Consider the following 15,800-nt stretch of genomic DNA (forward strand, 5'->3'; position numbering starts at 1 on the left):
CAGTATAACATAGTGTGAAGTGGTACAGCACTGTATAATACAGTTATATACACAGTAGTATAGTATAGAAAAGTATAGCATAGCATAGTATAGTATAGTATGGTTTAGTATAGTATTGCATAGTACTGTATAATATAGTATAGTACATGGCATACATGACTATACATATGTATTCAACAAGAGCCTTATTACAGGTAGGTTAATGAGACAAAATTAAATATAATACTATGCAATTTAAATTCAAAAAGTCATTGTGACATACTGGTAAACAGTAAAAACCATGAGAGAATCACACACAGTAGGGAAAAATATATATCCATATATTGGAGACACCAATATGGACACCTGGAGAGCGATGTTTGATTGACACCACGAGTGAGCATATCGAAGAGAGTGAAGCTGAAAGTGATTATGATCGCTCAAACAGTCTCTATCCCTCAACACAACGTCTGATTGTCATGACTCACGTTACATCGCATATACTCTGATTTTTATATGCATGTTTATTTGTTATTTTATTCATTTTTATAATCGTTTGCTGTCTCTTTGTCCTCTCTGTGCTCACAGCGCAGCGAGTCAGAATTACTACCATAATGACTCTAGAAAATGGGCAACGTAATATTCATATGTGTGAAATTCTTACACATTTTTAAAACAAACCTGCATATTCATCTGAATAATAGCATGTCTGAAAGTTTAAATTCATGAATACTTACAATTGCCAAATATTCACCCTCCAAAGTGCTCATTCATTAGAATAGCAGTGTATGTGCTGCAAAAATGATCGGCCCTGATACTAGGCATGATTGTCCGATTGCCGATCACAGACATAAGATGAAGATCGGCTGATTTAGATCGGTGGCCAATCAATGGGTTCACCCCTAGTATTTACAGTGTTTTCCAAAGTTAAATATTTCAAAATGTATGATTATGCCTTTTAAATATTCATGTAGTTATACATTTAGTACACTTACTAAAGTACATTAATACATTTTGTAACATGTTTGTTTATATGGACTTGTTTGATTTACATTGACATGAATAACAAGCACTAAATTGGTACTGTCTCTTTAAGAGAATGGCTGCTCCACAAGCGTTTACGGTTGAATGAGTGCTGCGCACATTAACGAGAGAGAAGTTGCAGTTGTTTTAACCTCATCCATGCAATGTGTTATTATAATCAATGTTTATTTTTACCTTTTTGATCACCAACTGACTATAAATAACCAAAGGGGTATTAAAAGAGACATGATATGTGGGTGCTTGGATCTCTTCTTTGGTCGCAAAATACATGCAACAAGTCACACTTTTACGTGCACAATAAGTATTGACTTGCTTGTGCAAATATTTATTGCACAAGATCTTACATTTATATCTACAAGCTCTTGTGTTTTGCAACACTTTTACATCCCAACAGCCATTCAACAGGGCTGTACAGCAGAGTCCAATTTCATACAGTATAGTATAATGTAGTATAATGTGTGACATGGTAAGATACGGTATAATACAGTAATAAATATGTATGTGCAGTGAGTGGCATGGTACAGTAAATGTATAGTACAGTATTTCAGTATGTGTAACTGTACAGCATAGTGCAGTAAATGATAGTACAGAACAGTCAAATACAGTATAGTATGGTATAGTATAGTATAGTATAGGATAGTTTAGTATAGGTTATGATAAGATAGTGTGTGGTAGATTGCAGTAAGGTATAGTACAGTGTATCAGTGCAGTGCATTGCAGTACAGTATAGTTATTACAGCACAGAATAGTCATAGAGTATAGAGTGTTGTATGGTACAGTAAGGTGCAGTCCAGTGCAGTACAGCACAGTCCAATATATTATAGTATACAATCAATTGTGCAACAGATACTACTATAAACACATAATATTGGTAAGCGGTTACAGTTCTCACCTGGCTAACTAGCACGTCTCCTATCCTGTTGAATATAAAGCCCCCGTCTGTGCCTTCCAGCCTGGCTTCCTTCTTCCTCTCCAGCAAAGCACTAAAGAAGAACGTGTGCAGCTCCAGGAGTTCTTCCAGCATGGGGAACATCTTGTCCACCATCTGGAGCTCCAGATGCAGATCTGTCTGCAGGCCCTTACTGTAGACATCTGACATGATCCGTAACGTCCGCAGATGATGCATCTCTGTCTGGATCAGCTCTGCATTGATAAAGAAAAAGAATGTTTAGATCCAAACATTTGACGAAGCAGCAATTAGTACAATTAACGCTTTAGTGCCACTGAGCTGAGATACGGTAAAGTATATTGTGTTGTCCTACCATAGATGACATCTTGTCGCTTTATGACATCCTTCTTGAGTTGCTTCAAACATTTCTTATCCACAGTAAGGCTCCAGGAGTCAGCCTCTAGTTCTTTAACATCTGCCTCAAATTCTCCCATCAGCCTGCTGTCAATGATCTCAGTTCCTATAGAGACATAAAACATGTTTATTCACATCCTCTACAAGAGGAAAACAAAGTCCAGCTGCCTCTGGATATACATTACTAGACAATACACAAAGTAGAGAGAGGGTATGAAATGGAGAGTAGTGGGAACAAGATAGGAACACAGCTCTGATCACATTGAAACCCTGCATGAGCGCCACAGTTAAACGTGTCTGAAGCATGTGCACTAAAGTCTAGGCCACAGCTCTGACATTTAATTGTAAATGATTGTGGATTTTGATTACTATAATGATTAGTGCTGATTACACTGTTAGATTAGATCACAATGTACAATCTGATACACGTTATTTCTTCCCTAAATAGACATTCGGTCGCAAGCTCCTTGAAGATCAGACCTGTTCCTCAGCTGTTTAGAAGGCAAGGTTTAATTCAGGAAGTAATGGGGCTGCTCACCTTCATCTAGAGACTCTGTGGACTCTGTGACCTTATTGGGTTTGTGCAAGGAGTCTGTGGATTGAGACAGATGTCGCAAGCCTTTCAGAGGGATATCATCAAACCTGCAAAAGAAAGGACAAAGCATTATGTATGTGAAGGCAAACTGCAATCAGAGTCTCTAAAAAAAATGTTTTCTCTCAACTGATTTTAAGGTTAAACATAACCTAGACATTTCTTAATGAGATTCACCCACTTACATTGCTATATTGTTGATGGACATGCTTTTCGAGAGGTTGCTACTGTGGAAGGGCATAATACTGGCAGGTCGTCTGGATGGGATAATCAGAGAATATTCATCTGGAGACAAGATGGCAGACCAGGGCCGTTCCCGGAGAGTGGACGCTACACACAAATACACACACAACTTTAAGATATGGTAATATCACAAATATAAACTCAAATAAAACAAACAAACCCACATTTTGTTCGTAGAGTGACAACAGGCATTGTGGTTGACTCTGGTATTGCAAACTGTTGTTGATGAAACTGAAAGAAGGAAGAAAATGAGTTTTTAAACACAAGACAATGCAAATGTTTTTTTTCTTGATCTGTAGCTTGCACAATATTTCAAAATGAGAACAACTCAAACCTTTATTTTCGCTTTTGGACAAATGGGGACACTTTCTCTACAGCTTTTGTGAACTCTCACATTGCAATCTGTAAAAAATATATATATATATATGTATAAACACGTGTAAAACATGTTATACAAGTAAAGAAAAGTTAGTTTTTTACATACAAAAATAGGCTTTTACTTAAGGCTATATTACTGATACTGTTACACATACACTCACCTAAAGGATTATTAGGAACACCTGTTCAATTTCTCATTAATGCAATTATCTAATCAACCAATCACATGGCAGTTGCTTCAATGCATTTAGGGGTGTGGTCCTGGTCAAGACAATCTCCTGAACTCCAAACTGAATGTCAGAATGGGAAAGAAAGGTGATTTAAGCAATTTTGAGCGTGGCATGGTTGTTGGTGCCAGACGGGCCAGTCTGAGTATTTCACAATCTGCTCAGTTACTGGGATTTTCACGCACAACCATTTCTAGGGTTTACAAAGAATGGTGTGAAAAGGAAAAAACATCCAGTATGTGGCAGTCCTGTGGGCTGAAAATGCCTTGTTGATGCTAGAGGTCAGAGGAGAATGGGCCGACTGATTCAAGCTGATAGAAGAGCAACTTTGCCTGAAATAACCACTCGTTACAACCGAGGTATGCAGCAAAGCATTTGTGAAGCCACAACACGCACAACCTTGAGGCGGATGGGCTACAACAGCAGAAGACCCCACCGGGTACCACTCATCTCCACTACAAATAGGAAAAAGAGGCTACAATTTGCAAGAGCTCACCAAAATTGGACAGTTGAAGACTGGAAAAATGTTGCCTGGTCTGATGAGTCTCGATTTCTGTTGAGACATTCAGATGGTAGAGTCAGAATTTGGCGTAAACAGAATGAGAACATGGATCCATCATGCCTTGTTACCACTGTGCAGGCTGGTGGTGGTGGTGTAATGGTGTGGGGGATGTTTTCTTGGCATACTTTAGGCCCCTTAGTGCCAATTGGGCATCATTTAAATGCCATGGCCTACCTGAGCATTGTTTCTGACCATGTCCATCCCTTTATGGCCACCATGTACCCATCCTCTGATGGCTACTTCCAGCAGGATAATGCACCATGTCACAAAGCTCGAATCATTTCAAATTGGTTTCTTGAACATGACAGTGTGTTCACTGTACTAAAATGGCCCCCACAGTCACCAGATCTCAACCCAATAGAGCATCTTTGGGATGTGGTGGAACGGAAGCTTCGTGCCCTGGATGTGCATCCCACAAATCTCCATCAACTGCAAGATGCTATCCTATCAATATGGGCCAACATTTCTATAGAATGCTTTCAGCACCTTGTTGAATCAATGCCACGTAGAATTAAGGCAGTTCTGAAGGCGAAAGGGGGTCAAACACAGTATTAGTATGGTGTTCCTAATAATGCTTTAGGTGAGTGTACATTATTCAATATTAGTTTATTATCTAAGCATAAACAGCCTTTTCTGCAAAGATTTCACCCATATGACCAAACATATACTTTCTGACCGAAAGTCAATAGCTATGTTTCCATCCAAGTTGTGAATTTATTTAATGTGAAAAACCACAACATCACACAAACAATGTGTGAATAAAGCCACATTTCCTTCCCATGTGTTCAAAAGAACAAAATCGACACTTTCTGAGAAATTGTAGCCACTGTGAGACTTTTATTAATAAAATACTTGTGGTTTAGAGCACATAGACAAAACAATGTAAATAACTTTGTCTCATGCCTGGGAGCGACAGCACATCACACAGTTCTGGGAACACTTTGTGTGTGCGTTCCTCCATCCTTATGACTTAACAGTGTGGATCTATAATACAAATTTTTTTAAGTGTAAATAAACCTACTAAACGACAGAATTAAAGTTTGTATTTGACTTATTTACTCTGCAAACTCGGGACACCATAATTTCAGGATGACCAGTGCATCATGGGAAGATTGGTCCGCTGGTTAGTCCAGTTATGAGCAAGTTATTCAGTCACATGAATTGTTTGATGTGCATCTTGAATTCCAAATAAATTCAATAGGAGTTTATTCGGTTAATGTGTTTCCATCGTAGTTTATGCATATTTGTTATGCTCATGGTCAAAGTAGTAAAGACAGTTGGGGCTCCAATGCTAGTCAGGAAACTTCACCTAGCACATACATGAAATACCATCAACCTGCCAACAAGCTGTATATCTACAGTCTATGTTCTTGAGTAGACCAAGCATGCCATCAAATGGTTACTTGAGAAAATATCAACAAAAAAGGTCTGATATATTTAGATCTAAACATATAAGATGGCATACAACTAATTGTACCATTTCACACTTCCCACAATTGTCTAAACACCGACTAAACTTCTATTAACTTCTATGCTTATTGTAAACTGATTTGCAACACTGCAAATTAATTCGCTTTGAATTATGAGCCAGTCCACATCTATATCCACAATTAAAATATAAAACACACTGAAGAAAAACAATACAAAAAAAAAAGACGATTTTTTTCTTCTGCCACTCCATGAGGAAGTGAATGATGTTAACAGAAATGCTTCCTATTTTCAAAAGCAATGACTCTTTTGACATACAGTACATGACAAAACAGTTCACATATTTTTAAATCACTCAACACTTGGCAAACTGTTTATCTGTTCTATTGTTTCACATATGAACAAGCAAAGTTACTGGCATAGAATTGTAATTTCCCTCCTTTAAGGGACAGTTGACCCAAAAAATTTAATTCTGTAATTTTGCTCAGCCTTATGTTGTAGAGATGTTAGGCTCAGTCACCAATCACTTTCACGTCATCTTTTTTTCCATACAAAACAAGCGAATGGTGACTGAGGCTAACATTCTGCCTGAAATATATTTTTGTGTTCCACAGAATATATAAGAGTTTGGAACAAGATTTGGAGAAAGGTGCCATACGTTGTTCCTTACAGGCTCCATATGGTTAAGATTAGGGTGGGGGCAGGGTTAGGATACCTGCTGTCTTCCAAGAACAAATCCGCTATGTACAATTGCCGTGTTAAATGTTCTTTCTTTATCTTTTTGTTTGTGTCATCTTGTACTTACAATGACACCTAGTGGTGTGGATGCAGCATCATTCAAAATCGCTAGTTTTAAGTTACAGATGCTATTGTTGAAATTCACTATTCACAATTAGCCATGATTCATTTAATCCAAGAGTGAAAGTGTCCAATATCAAGATGTTTATTGCGATTAAGCAAGTAGTATTCAGCTGGTCATGTGATTCTAAAATGGCACCCCTGCCCCATGTAGAATAAAACAGCTTTTATAAGGTTACTGATATGACTAGATTTTTCATCTCCATGAGTGGTAATGATTTTATACATATGTTTCAAAATAACAATTCATTTCTTTAGGAGTAAAACTTTTTTAATGGGGAAAAATGACTGAGTGCACTTTAAAATGATGACAGAACTTTCACTTTTAGATTAACTAGTGCTTTAAAGTCTAAAAATCAAACTGTTGAAACCTCATATGATGAAATGTTTCAAGCATAGTGTCTGATAGCATGTCTCTTACTTGTGCAGTTAACAGCATCTTTAGTGTTGAGGGTTTTGTTGCATTGCTGGCATAAAGCTGAATGCAGTGAGCTTGACAGGCCGAATTGGTGTCCATTCACTGATTTCTTGTCCCTTTCTTTGGCTTCTTTCTCCCGATTCTTTTCTTTGTCTTTTTCCTGTACCAGACAAAGAAATAAGAAATAAGATATTACAACAGCTGTAAACACCCAAATCTGCCAAGCATTCTAAGGGCTATCTGTGAGCATTTTAGTCTTAAAGGGATAGTTCACCCAAAAATTAAAATTCAGTAATTGTATACTACAATTACTACTGTAAAAACTACTGTATTTACATATACTTAGGTTGAAGTCATTAAAATACATTTTTGAACCACTCCACAGAGTTCATATTAGCAAACTATAGTTTTGGCAAGTTGTTTAGGACATCTATTTTTGGCATGACACAAGTCATTTTTCCAACAATTGTTTACACTTTTAATTGACTATATCACAATTCTAGTGGGTCAGAACATTACATACACTAAGTTAACTGTGCCTTTAAGCAGCTTGGAAAAGTCCAGAAAATTATGTCAAGCCATTAGTCAATTAGCCAATTAGATTAGCTAATTGGCTAATTGGAGACAATTGGAGATGTATCTGTGGATGTATTTTAAGGCCTACCTACAAACTCAGTGTCTCTTTGCTTGCCATCATGGGGAAATAAAAATAAATCAGCCAAGACCTCAGAAAACAAATGTGTACCTCCACAATTCTAGTTCTTCCTTGGGAGCAATTTCCAAACGCCAGAAGTTACCACGTTCATTTGTAAAAACAATAGTACACAAGGATAAACACCATGGGACCACGCAGCCATCAAACACATTCTGTCTTCTAGAGATGAATGTAGTTTGGTGTGTAAAGTGCAAATAAATCCCAGAACAACAGCAAAGGACCTTGTGAAGATGTTGGAGGAAACAGTGAAGGAAGAAGTCATTGCTCCAAAACTGCCAAAAAAAACCTCAATTTTGGAAGTGCACATGGGGACAAAGATACTTTTTGTTTGGTTATAATGACCATTGTTATGTTTGGAGGATAAAGGATGAGGCTTGCAAGCCAAAGAACACCATCTCAACGTGAAGCATGGTGTGGCAGCATCATGTAGTGTGGGTGCTTTGCTGCAGGAGGGACTGGTGGACTTCACAAAATAGATGACATAATGAGGAAGGAAAATGATGTGGATATATTGAAGCAACAATCTCAAGACATCAGCCATGAAATTAAAGCTCGGTCGCAAATGGGTCTTCCAAATGGACAATGACCCCAAGCATACCTCCAAAGTTGTGGCAAAATGGCTTAAGGACAATAAAGTCAAGGTATTGGAGTGGCCATCACAAAGCCCCGACCTCAAAATTTGTGGGTAGAACTGAAAAAGCTAGTGCGAGCACGGAGGCCTACAAACCTGACTCAGTTACACCAGTTCTGTCTGGAGGAATGGGCCAAAATTCCAGCAACTTATTGTGAGAGGCTTGTGGAAGGCTACCCAACACGTTTGATCCAAGTTAAACCATTTTAAGGCAATGCTACCAAATACTAACAAAGTATATGTAAATTCTGACCCACTGGGAAAGTGATGAAAGAAATAAGAGGAAATAAATAATTCTCACTATTATTCTGACATTTCACATTCTTAAAATAAAGTATGATCCTAACTGACCTAAGACAGGCAATGTTTTCTACGATTAAATGTCAGGAATTTTTAAATGTATTTGGCTAAGGTGTATGTAAACTTCTGACTTCAATTGTATGTGTGGTTGCATCAGCCACCACCATCTCTCTGTTTGATACCTGAGTGCTCCGGTTCAAACAACTAAGGCTGGTCAGAGAACTGCAAATCCTCTTTGACTTGAAACTCTTCAGACATTGTAATTTTTGATTTCTGGTTTGTGTTGAGCTGTGTTGTGTTTTCTGTTGATAATATTGCTGGTGGTCCGGTTGAAGTGAAACAAAGCAGTTTCTCATTTGAACGCCCCCATCTCGCCATTGGGGCTGTGTATTCTGTTGCTCTTGTGCACTCTCATCAACATGCACAGGACAGCAATGGTGGGTGATGATTTCCACTAAATAATACATTAGATTTCAGTTTATTTCTCACTAAACCTTATAGTATGCCTTCAGAACAAAGTATGAGTAGCATACAATAATTTATTAGACTTCTGAATTATTCTTTTGCATCCTTTATGAAGCTTGAAGTAGTAGTCACCATAAACTGCCATTAGGCCTGTCACTATTATGAAATAATCATCTTATTGCAGTTATTTGTTCTAACCGTGGTTATTTGAGATAACCGCGCGTATTGAGCACTTTAAATTCCAATCACATTTTAATGCCCAAATTTGAGAATTTTAAGCGATTATTTATATGCCATCAACAGCGCGTTTGTGTGTCATTTAGATGAACTCCAAGCATCACTGAGATACACTGCAGATGTCATCCAGAGCAGCTCTTGTCTGGAAGAGCATGTGAAGCGCTTATCAAGTACTCTGATGCACACACCGTAAACAGAGCCTCATGCATTTACAGTGGGGCAAAAAATATTTAGTCAGCCACCAATTGTGCAAGTTCTCACACTTAAAATGACGAGAGAGGCCTGTAATTTTCATCATAGGTACACTTCAACTATGAGAGACAAAATGAGAAAAAAAATCCAGAAAATCACATTGTAGGATTTTTAATGAATTTATTTGCAAATTATAGGGGAAAATAAGTATTTGGTCACCTACAAACAAGCAAGATTTCTGGCTCTCACAGACCTGTAACATCTTCTTTAAGAGGCTCCTCTGTCCTCCACTCGTTACCTGTATTAATGGCACCTGTTTGAACTTGTTATCAGTATAAAAGACACCTGTCCACAACCTCAAACAGTCACACTCCAAACTCCACTATGGCCAAGACCAAAGAGCTGTCAAAAGACACTAGAAACAAAATTGTAGACCTGCACCAGGCTGGGAAGACTGCAATAGGTAAGCAGCTTGGTGTGAAGAAATCAACTGTGGGAGCAATTATTAGGAAATGGAAGACATACAAGACCACTGATAATCTCCCTCAATCTGGGGCTCCACGCAAGATCTCACCCCGTGGGGTCAAAATGATCACAAGAACGGTGAGCAAAAATCACAGAACCCCACGGGGGGACCTAGTGAATGACCTGCAGAGAGCTGGGACCAAAGTAACAAAGGCTACCATCAGTAATGCACTACGCCGCCAGGGACTCAAATCCTGCAGTGTCAGACGTGTCCAGGCCCATCTGAAGTTTGCTAGAGAGCATTTGGATGATCCAGAAGAGGATTGGGAGAATATCATATGGTCAGATGAAACCCAAATAGAACTTTTTGGTAAAAACTCAACTCGTCGTGTTTGGAGGAGAAAGAATGCTGAGTTGCATCCAAAGAACACCATACCTACTGTGAAGCATGGGGGTGGAAACATCATGCTTTGGGGTGGTTTTTCTGCAAAGGGACCAGGACGACTGATCCGTGTAAAGGAAAGAATGAATGGGGCCATGTATCGTGAGATTTTGAGTGAAAACCTCCTTCCATCAGCAAGGGCATTGAAGATGAAACGTGGCTGGGTCTTTCAGCATGACAATGATCCCAAACACACAGCACGGGCAACGAAGGAGTGGCTTCGTAAGAAGCATTTCAAGGTCCTGGAGTGGCCTAGCCAGTCTCCAGATCTCAACCCCATAGAAAATCTTTGGAGGGAGTTGAAAGTCCGTGTTGCCCAGCGACAGCCCGAAACATCACTGCTTTAGAGGAGATCTGCATGGAGGAATGGGCCAAAATACCAGCAACAGTGTGTGAAAACCTTGTGAAGACTTACAGAAAACATTTGACCTCTGTCATTGCCAACAAAGGGTATATAACAAAGTATTGAGATAAACTTTTGTTATTGACCAAATACTTATTTTCCCCATAATTTGCAAATAAATTCATAAAAAATCCTACAATGTGATTTTCTGGATTTTTTTTCTCATTTTGTCTCTCATAGTTGAAGTGTACCTATGATGAAAATTACAGGCCTCTCTCATCTTTTTAAGTGGGTGAACTTGCACAATTGGTGGCTGACTAAATACTTTTTTGCCCCACTGTACATTTACATTGATGCATTTGGCAGACGCTTTTATCCAAAGCGACTTACAGTGCACTTATTACAGGGACAATCCCCCCAGAGCAACCTGGAGTTAAGTGCCTTGCTCAAGGACACAATAGTGGTGGCTGTGGGGATCGAATCAACAACCTTCTGATTACCAGTTTACAAGTACTGTGGTTTAGACCACTACACCACCACCACTCCGGTATTCATGCCAAATATAAACATTGATATGGTCATAGCGTGTTCAAAAGTGAAAGCCCTAAACGAGACATTTAATCGTCATAATCAATATTATTTGTTTGACAATTAATTGTCAGTCAAATTTCGTAATTGTGACTCTAACTGCCATTGTGTGACATCACTGAGCAGAATCTATTTTCACAATTTCTCCCTTTATGTTAAGAAAAAGAAAGTGTTATGGGGTTATAACAATACAGGGATGAGCAAACAATGATTTAACCGATTTTTTTTTGGTGGACTATCCCTTTAATTCCCTAACTTTAATCATTTTCATTAGTGGCATTTGTACTAAACAATTTACTAAACCAAAATGCAATATTAAGTCTGCAATATGTTGAAAAATTGCAAAATGAAGACACGTCACTGTGATTCATGTAGTTGTGCACAAACATCCTCTCAATTGTTGTCAAGTTCTCCTGCAAAAAATGTCAGCTTCCCACTTGTAAGGTCTCAAAATGTTAAGCAACTGTATGGAAACTCCACAAAAGTTTGGCAATATAAGGGCAACGTAATATATAAGCCTATACTGTAAGCAAGGTTCTCCATCAACATCAAATAATAATGTCAAAGATGCACAATGTAAAACAAAATATACACTTATAGCTTAAGGACTGGAAAGTTATATGTTTCCATTGTTAGACGACAAAAGAATTAACCATAAACAGAAACTGTGAACTTCATGAAGTGAGAAGAGAAAAAAAACCCAAGACTAACCACAACAAAAAGTCGACAGACCCCAGGGAAAATCATAACTCTCAAAGTGAGGCAGTGACTCAGAATCGACTTACCTCTCCTCCCTTTAAAGTTTTTATCCTTTGATAGCGCCCCTGTACCTCGCAAAACTTTCTATATAACATTACTGTAGGAGGCAGTGCCTTTGCAAGACTCTTTTGTTCGAGACATAAAGTTCAGCATCACTTCTAATTCAGTGGGAAGTGATCAGCTCAAGCTGGGAGGTGCTGTGACTCTTATTTCCTCTTTTCAGTGAGCTGTTGTTGTTGCTCTCAGAACATCAAAATGCTGATCAAATGTTAACATTTTGGTTTAAAAAACACCATTATAATTTCATTCTTTTTTAATTTTTTTTCTCCCCAATTTGGAATGCCCAATTCCCAATGCTCCGTAAGTCCCCAATCCGGGTGGAGGAGGACGAATCTCAGGTGCATCTGTGTCTGAGACCGTCAATCCGCGCATCTTATCACGTGGCTTGTTGAGCGGAGACATAGTGCATGAGGAGGCTTCTCGGCATTCTCCACGGCATCCACGTACAACTCACCACGTGCCCCAAGAAGAGCGAACCACATCATTATATATATATATATATATGTGAAACTAGGTCCTCATTGCAATTAGTCTCTAATGAGAAATTTATAAGAGGCTAAATCGCAAATAATGAATGTGCAGTGGTCCCTAAAAAGTATTAGGACACATTTAAGGTGTACGAATATCATTGAATTCAATAACAACAAAATATAAGTTTATTTCAGTACTTCATTACATTTGTTACGGACATGTGCCATTAATGCTTCAATTTGTGTATCGTCTAGGTTACGTATGTAACCTCCGTTCCCTGATGGAGGGAACGAGACGTTGTGTCAGAGAAGCGACACTAGGGGTCTCTCTTGAGCGCCGATATTCACCTCTGAACTATGAAAAAAGGCCAATGAGAGTTGGCAACCAGTATTTGCATGTCCGCCCCGGACATACGGGTATTTAAGCGGAGCAAATACGGGAGTTCATTCAGGATTTTTCTGAGGAGCGAAATGGTCCGGCCACAACAGTGGCTCGGCTCAGCGACGTGGCAGGGGAGACACAGCGTCTCGTTCCCTCCATCAAGGAACGGAGGTCACAAGCGTAACCTAGACGTTCCCCTTCTGTCAGCTCTCTCCACGTTGTGTCAGAGAAGCGACACTAGGGGTCCACTTATAACAGTGCCACGGCTGAGCCGTGTATCGTGAACTGCTGATACAGGAGCGAGCAGGTATTCTTACGTGCAGGGCGACCAACTGTATCAGGCTGCACGTACCCTTCCCCAATGCCCCATTTAAGCCATCAGGATTCCTTATCGTTACCCGGAAGGGGAACAAGGTGCTGGCCGCCAACCTGGGAGCGGGCCAAGCCTGGCGGGCCTCTTTTCTCTCTATGTTTCTCGCATAGAGCAACTTAGGCAGGGGCCCTTACATGCATTGAGGGAAGGGGTCTTAGCCCTTATTCAGGGCGGAGAAGACCCTGCGGAGGCCACGCCTACCGAGAGGGGAGGCAAGTTTAAGTGGCAAACCCATCAGAGGCCTGACTTAGGGCTTCTGTGGAGAAGTCGAGTGCGGTGGTGGATCCAGCCTATAGAGGGGAACATACAGCACGGCAACCGAGGCAGCCGTGACTGCCTAAGGGAAGCACGGAGTCCACTCGCCAGAGGGACAGAACCGTGGTGTTACACACAGGGGAGTCGAAGGAGGCCTCACCTGTGGAGCACCTATACCAGTGCAGGGTAGCTTGCGGTACCCGCAGTGGCTTGGGTCGGCGAGTTCCTCCGCTGAACTGCAAACCCACGAGGGCTAGGGAGGAATCAACCAGTGTCCCAAACCTGAGATCTCCTGGGAATGAAGGCACACTGTTTCCCCTGGTTAGGGGAAGAGCTAGATGCAAGCGATTTACCCGGTCAGATCGTGAGCGTGCCACCGAGTTCTCACGGGCTCGGTACCTGAGAGAACACGGGACGATACTGACTCAACTCGGAGATTGTAGAATCTCGTGAAAGTGTTAGGTGTTGCCCAGCCAGCTGCTCTACAAATGTCTGCTAGGGCAGTGCCCCTAGCCAGTGCCCATGAGGGCCTTAACACTCCTGGTGGAGTGGGTTTGGACCGCAAAGGGGGGCACGGCCTGGATGTGATAAGCCAGGAAATGGCGTCGACAACCCAGTGGGCGAGTCTCTGCTTGGAGACAGCATTCCCTTTCTGCTGTCCCCAAAGCAGGCGAAGAGCTGCTCAGAGCGTCTAGTGCTCTGTGTGCGGTCCAGGTAGATACGTAAGGCACGTACTGGACACAGCAGTGAAAGGGCTGGATCTGCCTCCTCCCGGGGCAGCGCTTGCAGGTTCACTACCTGATCCCTGAAGGGTAAGGTAGGAACCTTGGGCACATAGCCCGGTCGCGGTCTTAGGATCACGAAAGTGTCTGCCGGACCGAACTCCAGGCAAGCGTCGCTAACAGAGAACGCATGCAGGTCCCCGACCCTCTTGATGGAAGCGAGCTCGATCAGCAGGGCGGTCTTGAGAGAGCGGGCCCTGAGTCCAGCTGAGTCAAGCGGCTCGAAGGGGGGTCTCTGGAGTCCCGTAGGGACGACTGAGAGATCCCAGGAGGGGAACAGGTTAGGCCGGGAGTGAGCTATCCTCCGGGCACCTTTTAGGAACCTGGCGATTAAGTCGTGCTTACCAAGAGACTTTCTGTCTACCGTGTCATGGTGGGCGCGATGAGCGGTGACATACACCTTGAGGGTGGAGGGGACAGCCTCCTCTCCAGCCTCTCCTGAAGAAACACGAGCACTGACCTAACTGCGACTTCTGCGGGTCTTCGGCTCGGGAAGATCACCAGTCCGTGAACAGAGCGCCACTTTAGGGCGTAAAGATGCCTGGTAGAGGGGCTCTGGCTTGATTGATTACATCTCGACGACAGATGGTAGACCGGCTAGATCTTCCGCATCCCGTCCAGGGGCCAGGCGTGGAGGTTCCAGAGGTCTGGGTGCGGGTGCCAGAGCGTGCCCGTCTCTGAGAAAGAAGGTCCTTCCTCAGGGGAATTCAGCCAGGGAGGGGCTGTCGTGAGGAGCGTGAGGTCCGAAAGCCAAGCCGGGTAGGCCAGTAGGGGGCTACCAGAATGACTTGCTCCTCGTCCTCCCTGACCTTGCATAGCACCTGTGCAAGAAGGCTCACTGGGGAAAATGCGTGCTTAGCGCAGCCCGTGGGCCAGCTGTGTGCCAGCGCATCTGCCCCGAGGGAGCCTCTGTCGGGCATACCAGAGCGGGCAGTGGGAGGTTTCTTGGGAGGCAAACAGGTCTACCTGGGCCTTGCCGAACCGGTCCCAAATCAGCTGGACCGACTGGGGGTGGAGTCTCCACTCTCCGCCGGGCAAGCCTTGTCTTGACAGCGCGTCCGCCATCACATTGAGGTTGCTGGGGATGTGAGTGGCGCGCAGTGACTCCAGTCACTGCTGACTCCATAGGAGAAGACGACGGGCGAGCTGTGACATGTGGAGGGAGCATACTCCGCCTTGGCGGTTTATATAGGCTACGACTGTGGTGCTGTCTGTCCTGACTAAGACGTGTTTGTGCCGAATTAACGGAAGAAATTTCTGCAGGGCCAGAAAAACAGCCAGCAGCTCTAGGCAGTTGATGTGCCAGCGC

At 41.9% G+C, this 15,800-nt stretch overlaps 1 protein-coding gene across 2 annotated transcripts in view; it reads right to left on the reverse strand.

Annotated features, from left to right (window-relative positions):
* The window catches only part of LOC127646285 (A-kinase anchor protein 13-like), a 69,240-nt gene that overhangs the window by 22,299 nt on the left and 31,141 nt on the right, over nt 1–15,800 (reverse strand). For both annotated transcript variants that reach the window (XM_052129812.1, XM_052129821.1), the window contains 7 exons: nt 7,036–7,192; nt 3,496–3,563; nt 3,326–3,392; nt 3,104–3,248; nt 2,865–2,968; nt 2,286–2,432; nt 1,916–2,166 (listed from right to left, as the gene is read on the reverse strand). In XM_052129812.1, the coding sequence (XP_051985772.1) occupies nt 1,916–2,166; nt 2,286–2,432; nt 2,865–2,968; nt 3,104–3,248; nt 3,326–3,392; nt 3,496–3,563; nt 7,036–7,192 (939 nt within the window). The remainder of the gene's footprint in view (nt 1–1,915; nt 2,167–2,285; nt 2,433–2,864; nt 2,969–3,103; nt 3,249–3,325; nt 3,393–3,495; nt 3,564–7,035; nt 7,193–15,800) is intronic.

The sequence above is a fragment of the Xyrauchen texanus genome, chromosome 1 (genome assembly GCF_025860055.1).
Source record: "Xyrauchen texanus isolate HMW12.3.18 chromosome 1, RBS_HiC_50CHRs, whole genome shotgun sequence".
NCBI classification, from domain to species: domain Eukaryota; kingdom Metazoa; phylum Chordata; class Actinopteri; order Cypriniformes; family Catostomidae; genus Xyrauchen; species Xyrauchen texanus.